The sequence below is a fragment of the Sceloporus occidentalis genome, unplaced genomic scaffold (genome assembly GCF_023333645.1).
Source record: "Sceloporus occidentalis isolate IW3139 unplaced genomic scaffold, rSceOcc1.0.p SCAF_3, whole genome shotgun sequence".
NCBI classification, from domain to species: domain Eukaryota; kingdom Metazoa; phylum Chordata; class Lepidosauria; order Squamata; family Phrynosomatidae; genus Sceloporus; species Sceloporus occidentalis.
Genome location: NW_028316983.1, coordinates 128,631,748 through 128,643,439, shown reverse-complemented (window position 1 = coordinate 128,643,439; position 11,692 = coordinate 128,631,748). Strand labels below are relative to the sequence as shown.

At 41.6% G+C, this 11,692-nt stretch overlaps 1 protein-coding gene across 2 annotated transcripts in view; it reads right to left on the bottom strand.

Annotated features, from left to right (window-relative positions):
* Positions 1–9: 9 nt before the first annotated feature.
* LOC149316753 (F-BAR and double SH3 domains protein 1-like) overlaps positions 10–11,692 on the bottom strand; it is a 34,349-nt gene continuing 22,666 nt past the window's right edge. For both annotated transcript variants that reach the window (XM_089516172.1, XM_089516173.1), the window contains 8 exons: positions 8,277–8,438; positions 7,034–7,162; positions 6,310–6,393; positions 5,595–5,772; positions 4,953–5,158; positions 3,321–3,405; positions 3,005–3,072; positions 10–674 (listed from right to left, as the gene is read on the bottom strand). In XM_089516172.1, coding sequence (XP_089372298.1) covers positions 609–674; positions 3,005–3,072; positions 3,321–3,405; positions 4,953–5,158; positions 5,595–5,772; positions 6,310–6,393; positions 7,034–7,162; positions 8,277–8,438 — 978 coding nt within the window. In that variant the 3' untranslated portion in view covers positions 10–608. The remainder of the gene's footprint in view (positions 675–3,004; positions 3,073–3,320; positions 3,406–4,952; positions 5,159–5,594; positions 5,773–6,309; positions 6,394–7,033; positions 7,163–8,276; positions 8,439–11,692) is intronic.

Here is an 11,692-nt window from a genome sequence, read left to right as displayed (position 1 = left end):
GGTGTTTGTTTATTGGGTCTACACCCACCCATCCTACCAGGGATGCAGCACAGGAGCCAGCCCACTGCAGAGGGCAGTAAAAGAACCAGAGGCAGTTTAGGACAACAGTAGTTCCTGTCTTGCCATTTTGGAAGGACAAAAAGAGTTGACAGATAAAAGTGCAAACAAATGCTAACTTGCAGCATTTAAAGCAAAGGGAGAGACCAGCTCATGTCCTGATCCAGAGAAAAGAAAGATGCTTGCATAGTCTCATGTCAAGGTCCAAGGAACATCCATGACAGGTGAAGCCTGACATCTCAAGGTGTTTGCAGGGCTGAAGCCCAGTATACAGATGGATACACATGTGTCCATATCCTTGGCAAACTCTTCTGGAATAATTACTCTGGGCATATTCTCCTGGTCTGAGGTAGAGAAGCTCATCATAGCAGTGGCAGTGCTCCTCCCAGCATTGCCTACATACATAGTGGTGCTTGAGAATGTGGGCACAGGCTCCAAAGCAACTACTAACACCCGACAGGTTGAAGCAGAAACAGCTTTGCCTAGGGTCACCACCAGTCTTCAGTGGATGTAAATCTTTGTAGGAATCCTATTCCCTGAGAGATGTAGAGTTAATCAAGGCCAGACATTACATCAGCTTCTGAAGCCTTAGATGGTGGAGGTGGGGGAGCTCGAACCTGAAAAAAGAAAGAAAGAATATGTGAAGTGTACTGAGTCAAGTTGTTGTGCTATGCTTTATGTCCAAACACTTCAGCAGTAGGAAGGACAGGATTAGGATGTAATACTTTATAAAAACCTTCTAGAAAGGACCAAACATATTGTAAAGAGTTTCAAAGTTTTTTCCACCGCTTTTTTGGGAGGATGGAGAACTCCACAGATGTACACAACATTTGGAAGGAATGTTTGAACTGAAAAATAGCAGAAAGGGAAAGAAGCACCTCTCCTGATCTTCTCTCATTCAGAATTTTAGGTAAAGGTAAAGGTTTCCCTTGACATGAAAGTCTAGTCCTAACTGACTGTAGGGGGCGGTGCTCATCTCTATTACTAAGCTGAGGGAGCCAGCATTGTCCAAATATGACTCTGTGGTTACCTTCCCACCAAAGTGGCACCTATTTATCTACTTGCATTTGCATGCTTTCAAAATGTTAGGTTGGCAGAATCGGATTAGTGACAGGATCTCACCCCATCATATGACACTTGGGCCTTGAACTGCCAACCTCCTTACGGCCTTATGAATGTGAGCATTGGCTTCTTAAATACTAAGCCACTGTGTCCCTGCCCAGAATTATTTTGGGTCACCAAGTAGTAGGAGGGAAGGTGGATGAAAAAACACCCCAGAATTCGTTGATATGTATAGTTTGGCCCTTAAATATGTATTCTCTGTGCTACTGATGGTGGGGAAAGCATTTCTAGCTCAACAGTATCTTAAGTCTTAGGAAGATGAAGCACAGAAAAATGCTTAATAAAACAACCCTAAACTATGACCTAACACAAGCCCATCATCTGAATGAAGACCATGTGAAACTGCACCTTCAGCCTATCAAACAGGGACAATTCTAATTTTAATTCAGGGCTTAAAATTTAGCTAGACCAGCCCTTCTCCTAACTTCCAAATGCAGAACAAGAACATGTTACCTTTTATCCAAGCTGAAAGGAGGACTTTCTCATAATCTTACCATAATTCTCACCATTTACTGCTCCCTCTTCTATTATGTTCATCGCAGTAAGAGTTTTTTTAAATGGGAGGTTTAATACAACATAAACTGCTACATAAAGATCTGGGGCAATCATCAAACACTTTGTTCTAAAATCAGACAACAGGTTTTAGGATCAGTGGAGACAGCTAATCACTGTCTGTACAACATGCAGCTACAACTTAACAGCACAGGAAAGGTGCTGTTATGTGCTCCCTGAGGGAAGAATAAGGGAAATGTGAATGAATCATATCTGTGTCCTTTGTCATAGCTGGAAAAATGAAGCAATTTTTGTTAAACTATAGGCTATTGTTAATAATGGAAGTGGGTGATTTTAAGATATGAGTTTTTTCACTTAAATAATCTCAACGTTTCTCCTTGAAGTGGAGAGCTGAACTGTGCCTTCAACCAAGATGACCATCAAAATGGAGGCCCAGTTCTATCTTTTTGGTTGCAAGTTTATATAATAGGGTGCTAGTTTGGGGGGGGGGGTATTGTACATGAGCTTCAGTACAATATTTATATATAATAAAATTATCAATGTTTTTGCCTTACTAAATGTTGAACTCAACTAAGTGTGGAATCTCCAGAAAATTTAGCAAAATCCCACGTGTTCTTTTCTTCATTCTTTCAGCTCTAAAAGGTTGAATATTGGGAGAAGAGACTATGCCATGATCAACTCTAAAAGGTTCACTTGGGTTTTATCTTCTTCCCACCTCTCTTCCTCCTCCCCCAACATTGGATTCACAGCAGACTGACTATAACAAGCAAGGCTACAAAATTCAGATACAGCTGTGTTAGTCTGTAGAATCAGTATGTAGAGAGATCTTGTAGCACCTTTGAAACTACCTGAAAAAAAGAAATTGGCAGCATGAGCTTTCGTAGACTACAGTCTACTTCCTAAACGCATCTGAGGAAGTAGACTGTAATCTATGAAAGCTCATGCTGCCAACTTCTTTCTTTCAGTTACTGTCAAAGATGCTACAAGATCTCTGTATGTACAAAATTCAAGTCCTTGTTTTCTTCATTCAAACGTGTAATAAGCTAACTTTCTCTAACAATTAGTTTTGTTTGCAAGATTAAAATTAACAAATCAAATGCCCCTTCTCCACAGGAATTTTGTTGAAGGGCAAGTAAACAAGAAGAACAAGACAATTTAGTTAAAGAATACATCACAGTTTAATCAAATTCTGTGCTGAGCACAGATGAATGAACAACCACCCACATGCAAGTCTAGGAATAGTAACAGTGAATACCAGGGAGGTTAAGCATCTGAGCCACCTCCTCATGCTATATGTGGGAGAACAACTTACTGGGCGAATGCGTGGTACGTTCAGGTCAGGTGAACTGCACTCACTAGCCATGTTTCCATGCCAGCCACCTAGAAGCAGACAAAACACAAATGCTCAAGCTGTTGGTATGTAACAAGTGTAGGACTGACCTCTGTATGCACATTCCAAAAGTACAAATATATCCTCTCTTATTCTCTTTAAGAATATGCAAACAATGCTAGAAGTCTGGTTCAAAACTTGCAGATTCAGTCACCTGTAAGAGCCCACTTGAAACAATGACAGGTATCCCCTAAGCTCCATCCTCTAAGTCATCTTTTAGGTTTCCCAAGTAACTTACCTCCTGGTTGAATATTGGGAGAAGAGACTATGCCATGATCAAAGACTGGAGGGGAGAAGGCTGGAGGGGATGGTGAAGGTAGTTCCTGAAACAAAAAAGCCAAGCTATTTTTAGATGATACTGAAAGAAGGCAAACAAACTTTTAAGATATCAAAAGGAAAGAGAAGACATGATCTTTCCTTTTCATTTCTTAGAAAATACTTCATTGTACACACAATCTGTGAGGAAGGGGAGTGTACCAATTTCACTCTCTCCACCATCCTCTATCCCTGCAAAGTGACTTTCTGAAGGAAAGAGTTTCCAGTATAAATTAAGGCTCCCCACAACAATTTGGAACACAGTGATTTTAACAGCACTCAGAAACAGCATGGATATAGGAGACTCTTCTCTTTAGAACATCACCTTCTACATGTATCAGGAGACAAAATTTGGGGTGGATAACACACTCCAGATGCTATATATTAGGTTAAAACCATTTTGCAGTGCCTGAACTGAGGTGACGGCAAGGTTCATCAGGGCTTTCCCACGAACCTATGTGGTGTGTATTGTAGTGCCTCAGAGGCAGTATAAGTGCCTTTCCCTGTGTATAACCATTATCCTAGCACTACAGACACCTAAGATATAGAAATTTCAGACCAAACCCTGCAACCCCTAGGCAGGCTTCAGTTCTAGGCAGTTCTCATTTCAGAGACAGTGCAAAGCAGCAATCTATTCAGAAACACCTCCTCCTGAGTTTTGTACTGTGCTAAAGGACAGAGGGAAAGCTAATTTTTTATGGTTTTTATACAAGTGTCATGTCAATCAGAGGTTCTAGCTTTGGTAGCTACATAAAATGCAATGGTCACCAGGACTGTGCCCATCCATCAGCAGGAAAGGAACAAGGTTGCTGTTTCTGATTTCACATTGTTTCAGAGGTGCCCCAGGGCCTCTGAAACACATCACCCATGCAGGGGTAACTGCTCGGTGAAATGGGTAGCTCCAAGCTTAGAAGGCTGGAGCCCATCTACACTGCTTGGAATGCTTCCAAAATCTAAACACAAAGGAACTAGCCCTGGACTTCTTTCTGAGTTTGAAGCTGAATGGATGAAGGAAATTGTACCTAAATCAATTCCTAGATTCAAAGCTTTCCTGTGAAGTTGTTTCCCCTCCTGCTTCCCTATCCCTATCCCTATCCCCAAGCATTGCTGGGGTTGATCACATTCACCAAAGGCAAAAGTTGTGCATCCCTGGTAAAATATTCATAAGGGATTTGGGAGCCTGTAAAGGTCCTGGATCTTGTTTCCACAAGAAGACAGTAGCCAGAATCCTCTTTGTGACTTATGCTGGCATAATTGAAGGCCACACAATGCAAATACTTTTAGAGATGTTCCACAAGATGCTATCAAGCACTTCTCTGTGTAACAGTTTTAACAGCTAGCCAGTGCAAGACACAGCCCCTGCCCTCCCACCACCACCACACAAAAATCCATCGCTTGCTGTGGTGTACTTCTGTAATGAAAGAGCTGCCAAATATTGCCTTCCTGAATTTTGTGTATGGACACCAGTAGAGCTTTCCACTTCACAAACATAAATTAGGATAGGATCTTGGCCAAAGAAACAGAACTATTCCTCCTGGGACATACAGGGACTCACCTGCTCAGTGCCCTCCTGAATGCCAGTTATTTCTTGCACCACCAGTGATGGGAAGACCCCAACTCTCCCATTGAAGTCTCCTTTCCAGAAACCATCATCCACAGCTCCCTCTTCCCTGGGCAGCACCCGGATTATGGCTCCCTCAGGAAAGCTGAGTTCCTCTGAGCTCTGTCCCTCATAGTCGTAGAGTGCTCGCACCAGTGAAGCTGCAGACAAACAAAGAGCATGCTCTTCTAGCAATGCAGGTGGCTTCTATAGCCATCTATGACACAGATGGAGAATGTGCAACCTTCCAGATGTTGCTGCACTACAAATTTAATCATCCTGCACAATTACTGCTGATGCGGCTGACAGGACGTGCTGTCCAACTACATATGTAGGGTCATCCATGCCCCACCTGTAATTTACACCCTTAAAGAAAGAGTAGGAGCAGTCAAATACACTATAATCTATTTCCCTTCAGGTACAGGCAGAACACCTTTACCAGGGGTCAGATTCAGCAGAGGCCCCTTGGATTCTCTCCACATAACACCCAATAGGCAGAGAAGAAAAGGTACCTGGGACACTCATTTGCTGCCACCCAATATATGTATCCATCTCCTCCCCCTGCCTCCAATTTCTCTCTAGCTCAGCAAGACACACCTCCAGGCTCCAACATCAGGTCCATGCTCATGATATCCGTCAGTTCCCTCTCCAAGGCCACATCAGAGGACCCTTCCTGGCTTTTCCCATCTGGGATTGGTCGATCCCTGCTTACTGAATCCAGAAAGAGGAGGTACTTCTCAGGGACATACCCAACCTGTCCTGCACTGTTACGTGCCTGAAGGCAAGTGGGAGAAAAGACATTCAGAAAACACCTGTCAATGAGATTGAAATGGTGCCTTTCTCTCAGGTCTGGGACTGGGAAAGAAGTAGACATCCAGGGGTCAGACTGCAACAAGCCATCTACCACCCAAGGGTATAGTCCAGATTTATTTCTCTCTCAGGTCTGAACTATGGCTGGGATATTATTCCAGCACAACTCCAACTAGTGGCATTCAGTACCTACTCCCATTTGGTGCCCATCCTCCACAGCACCTGGAAAAGACACCAGAATGGCCACCAGGATGGTAACACTGCATTAATACAATTGCAGGGCTTTGCACTGTGCCAGTTATCAAAAGGATTTTGGCCTATACCTAGGCAGTAGCATCACTATTAGAGGATGAAATTAACTCCGATGTGCTGTATTTTGTTTGACACCCATTGTCTCACACTCACTCATACTATTGATCACCACCCTAGAAACAAATTTTTCTTGCAAAATTGTTCAAGTCCTATAGCTGACAGAAATTTCACTTAGCTTTCTTGTACCAACCTTGACCCAATCCTCCACATCACCATCTTCAATGACCTCTAACTCCTCCCCCTGGACAATGGTCAGCTCATCAGATTGGCAGGCCTGGCAAACATTAAGGCAAGATGTGAAAACAAAGAAGCATCAGCAGCAGCAGTTACTCAAATATCACAACACTCAGGGCTGGGTTATGTCAGCTTTAATAGAAGCCATAGAATAAGACCCTTGGGGTGAGGTGTTGGCATTAATGCTAACAGAAAAAACAACAACAATTTTAACCCGTTATGTAACACTTGAAAAAAATGCATTTATTAGAGGCCCCTTAATTATAACTGGATTTGTGCATTAGTCTGGCACTGACAACTCAGTCCCTCTCAAAGGCAGGTTGTCAGAGTTTAGCTGGGCCAGGGCCCACTAGTCCATAATGCCCCCAGCAGGTTGCACATTGATAGTTCTGCCATAATGATGTATCAGGGTCAGAAATGAATGGCAATAAACCTTTAAGGTCTTTCTCTTTCTCTTGACAGGTGAGGTTAAGAAATGAGAACCCTTCACTTTTATGACAAAAAAAGCGCACTTTGTAGATTTACTTGCTGTTAAGGTCACCTGACAGATTTCTAGCCTAAAGTACCTCAAAAATCTGGAGGTAGCCCTGCCTACACTCCTAAAAAAAAATCCAGAGATTATTTCAATTAATCATGATGTGATTGGTATGTGTTAACATAGAGAAGAAGGGAGCCATTACCTGGTAGGGGAAGAACACTCTACAGGAAGAAGGGTAGACTCGAGACATGCTGGGGCTTGGCCTTGTGTCCTCAAACAGGTCTGTGCTGTCATCATAATCTTCAAACTCAGCAAGATCAAAATCTTCTGCCTACTGAAAAGTCTTAAGTTACTGCTCTCAGAAACACTTAATAGCAAAGTAATGGTCAAGCAAATGTAAGCGGCTATTCCAGCCAAAAGGCAGATAGGTCAATGGGGTGGGGGAGATTTCCCCTCCAATGAAAAGGCAGGCCACAAAAGAAAGGAGAAGGAAGGAACCAAGGCAAATATTTATTTGTTTATTTTACACTAACAACTGAGGATTAAGAGGGACTTCAGTTTAACAGAGAGGTTATTCCTCATTGAGGCTGACAAGACACAATGGCCAAAGTACATTTGGCCTCTCTGACACCAGGAGTGAACAAACTCCAAGGATCACTCCCCTTCCTCCTTTGAGTTGCACCACCACACAAAAATAAATTGAAAAATGAAGGACATGAACTTGCTTGGCAAACGCAACCACATCACCATAGGTGGCACCAGGCAGTAGGAGCAAAATAGCCACTGGAACCACCTCAGCAGGAGGGATGGCATAGGAATTCCTTGATGCCAAGAGCAATAGCTGCTCTGATGGTTCCTGAGTTGTTCAAGAGCTGGCAGAGTACCGTCCTCTCACAACAGAGGTGGCTTTACTTCCATCTGCGTACCACTTCTGTGCACCACTTCAAAAAGTGCCTTCTGTTAAGCATAAAGGGACTATTACACTGTCATTAAGTCATCAAGAAGATTCTGGACAAAGTCTGTGTCCAGTCTACCTTTTTGGAATGAACGAGGCAGCAAGGACCTGTATCTTGATTTAAAGAAGGATGGCCACTCCTAGAGGCTTACAGGAGGGGAAATTATCCTTTTCTTTCTCCCCCCCCCCTGAAATACATAGACATTTGCCAGAATGTCAGAATTCAATGAGTGCAGATTTGGGCAGGCAATGCAAACAGTCAAAATGTGGCCCATCCTTCCCTTGAACTAGCTCTAGGAATTACCACAAGCACTAACAAGCCAAAGATGTTCAAAGTCTCTATGTCCAGGTGCCTTTCAGATGTATCTGTTGGGTGAAGGAATCTGAATTAAGTTATCACATGTGCAGGTGTGAGGGACAGTATTTGTTCCATAGATCTGAGTTTCTTTGGTGGTCTGATCTCTAGCAGAACAGATGAGACCATTCTTACCGTAGGTGTTGAGCCCTGCTCAGACCTGCGAGCTTCACTGAGCCGCCGCTCTTGCTCCATTTCATCCAGCACTTGCCCCATGGCACTTGCCAGCCAAGTGTCTACATCCAGGCCTGCCTCCCGCAGCAGCATTAACCGTGCCTCAGATTTCACCTTGCTGATCTGAAAAAAGCAGTGACTGTCATGTGAAATGAGCAATCAAACAGCAAATAACTACCAAACTGCACCTCAGACAAAGCAAAGAGGCAAGGGACAATGATAATTCTAGCCTTTAATTAACAAAAGCAGCTGCTGCCAAGGAATAGTACACCCTGTATATTCTGGAAATGCAATTCAGCATCATGAATGATATTATCCTGTCAACATCCATAAACCTTTGCCCTGGCTATAAGGTCTTCACAGAGAGCCTCATCCCCATCAATGTTTGCCTTTTAAAAATGGCCTAAAGCCACTAATACTAACGAACACAAAAATATCTTCATTTGGGCTTTTACTTTTTGTATTTTAACTACAAAGCAGTGGGAGGGGGATCCAAACCCCTCTGGGTGTCCAAATTCATGGCTACATCTGAAGTAACACATTTATTCACAACAGGGGAATCCTAAAGAGGGAGCCAAGGGACTGGGACTTAACTCTTTGAGATTTCTCCCACCAAAAAAGTAAAACTTTTAAAAATTGGACTGCACTTGGTGTGTTTACTTAGACAGCACCTAAAACTTTTCCAAATTCAACAACAGATGCTTCTTGAGAAATTCAGTGTTCTCTACCTAACAAAGGGGTGGGTAGCCTTGCAAAGGACAGAGGCAGCCTGGATCTCAAAGGAATTAGTTTTTTGTGTTGCTAATGGAGTTCAAATTTTACTTTCTGTACTTTAAGACTCTTTCTCTCCCAGAGCCCATGCTCAGAAGAAATGGCCTCTGTCTGTATAGATATCCCTCCATACTATCTTAAATGAGAGCAGCAACAACATGTAGGTCTGTTACTTTAACATCATCATATTTTTCCTTTCTCTGTATGCTTTTAAACACCTTTGCCTGATGAAGAAACCAGAGGAGATTTGAAAGCTTGCATCATGTATTTTGTGCATTTTGGTTGGCCCCATAAAGATACCAGTGTTCTGTGGATTTTGGATGTTATTGTACATTTATACCATGTAAGCATGACATTTATCGGCAAAACAGTAGCATTTGCTTTCTATGGTTTAAAATGATACCCCAGCTATCCCTTGCAATAAAGTCTATTTATATACTGTGCCTAGAAAAGTAGTTCAGCTATTGTTTTCAGGTCCTTTCCACGCATTAACCTTTTATCTTTTCCACAGCATAGTTCATATACATTGCCCCTCTTTCAGTACAAAAACAGGCATTTCTTCCAGATCTGAATTTATCACATGCAAGGCAGAGATGGAAAGTTGAGAAACAACCCTCAACCCCCACCTCTAGATCTCACCATGGGAGACTTAACACACAAGAAAGGAATAACCCACCACCCAAGTCTCAAAAAGATGGAGTAAGAGCTTGTTTATGTCACATTGCAATCCAGATTTCACATCTTCCTGAAACTTGAAATTGCATAATGCATGAGGATCTGAACATTCATCATATACTGAAAGACAGATGGGGCAACTACTAATTATTATGGAGATCCCTTATTTTTTAAAATTAATTTTTCATGAGGGGAAAAGAGACAATGTAGTAGAATAGCATGACACGAACCATACAGAGAAGAAACTTCAACGAAGAACAATTAACAATGGTACGAGCCATAGTTTTGTCAACTGAGTACTAGAGAATATTTAACTAAATACTGAAGTGTCATCATTGGAAGGGGAATCAAGACACAATGTATCTTTCCATAGGTCCACTTCATCTTTCTGTAGGTTGCAGTCATGGCAAATGACTGTTAATATAGTCTATAAATTTTGATGTGTCATCACAGAATGTGTCTTTTCTCTTGTGTTTGTTAGTTTCTTATTGTATAGGAGAGTTTTTCCATTAGCTAAGAGTCCCACACTCTTTTCCACCAATTGTCTATTGTTAGATCACCTAATTTCCATCTAGCTATTTCTAGACATGCTGCAATGAGAAAAAAGCAATTAAATTTCTGTGTTTCTAGTTACTGTTAGCATTAACATAAAGAGATAACAAAAGAGCAGGACAGAAATGAATAATCTGAACTGTAATGCGAGCTATCTGGTCTAGGACCATAGTCCAGAACTTTTTCACATTGGGGCAATCAAGCCACATATATTATGATCCCGTAGCTCCAAAGCCTCTCCAACAGAATGGTGGAACATTTTTAATCATCCTGGAAAGCTGGACTAGTGTTAAATGCCATTTATGAATAACTTTCAGAACCCCCTTCTTTTGTAGCAGCTGATCATGATTTATATGGGGCAGAAGACCATACATGGGACCAAGCTGCATCTGATATCTCTAACATGAGATCTGATTGCCAAGACTTTTGCACAAAACAACTTTGGTCATATGTATATACAATTAAGAATTTTTTTATAATTGCGGAAGTACCCTTTTTTGTGGAGTCTCATTCATACAGAGAAGTTTGTAATAAGTTGATGGTCTTGGAACTTGCCCTGAAGAGTTTAGAAATGATATAAAAGAGACAATTTGTTTTATTTGAAACCAATTGGTCTTGTTTGCAGCTGGGTGTGTAGGGAGTCTATGGATTTGGGGGTTCCCTGAACAAATAGATATGTAACTCTATAAAGCCCGCAGGTTTTCCATGAGTTGAATTGTTAGAATTTATCATTCATCTGAAACTGTGGATGTAAGAGGAAGGGTCTTATTGGAGATGGGTCTGGGGCAAGTACGTGTGCCTATTTGTTCCAAATAATCAGGGATGTGCACAGTAAAGGGTTTGTGACTTTTCTAGCCTCTGTCTCATGGTTTGTGAGTATAGGTAAGTGTATTCTAATGAAGAGACATTGATTTTTGAGCTGGCCCATCTGGCGTTATAATTTTCCAAAAGTAGGTACGGTAAATTAGCTGACTCATTTGGAAAGCTTGAAAATACAGCGCTAGGTCAGGAATTGCCAAGCCACTGTATTTAGTGTTGGTATGTCTAGTAGATTTAAGAAACCTAGGTCTTTTCTTATTGAAGATGAGTTGATTTATCATTGTCTGGCACTTTTTGAATTTAAAGGTAGGAGAAGCCAAAGATATACTTTGGAACAGAAAAGACAGTAGGGGAACTAAAGACATTTTAACTAAGGCAATGTGTCCCAATAGTGAAAATTTTAGTGATTGCCATGATTTCATTCTATTTGCCATTCAAGAAGTAATGGGGTTGTAATTTCTTGGAATGAGTTGTGGTATTTCCTTAGTAAGCAAGATACTCAGATATGTATATCAGAGGAGTTTAATTGTAGATTAGTAATGGAGTGCCAATCATTTTGT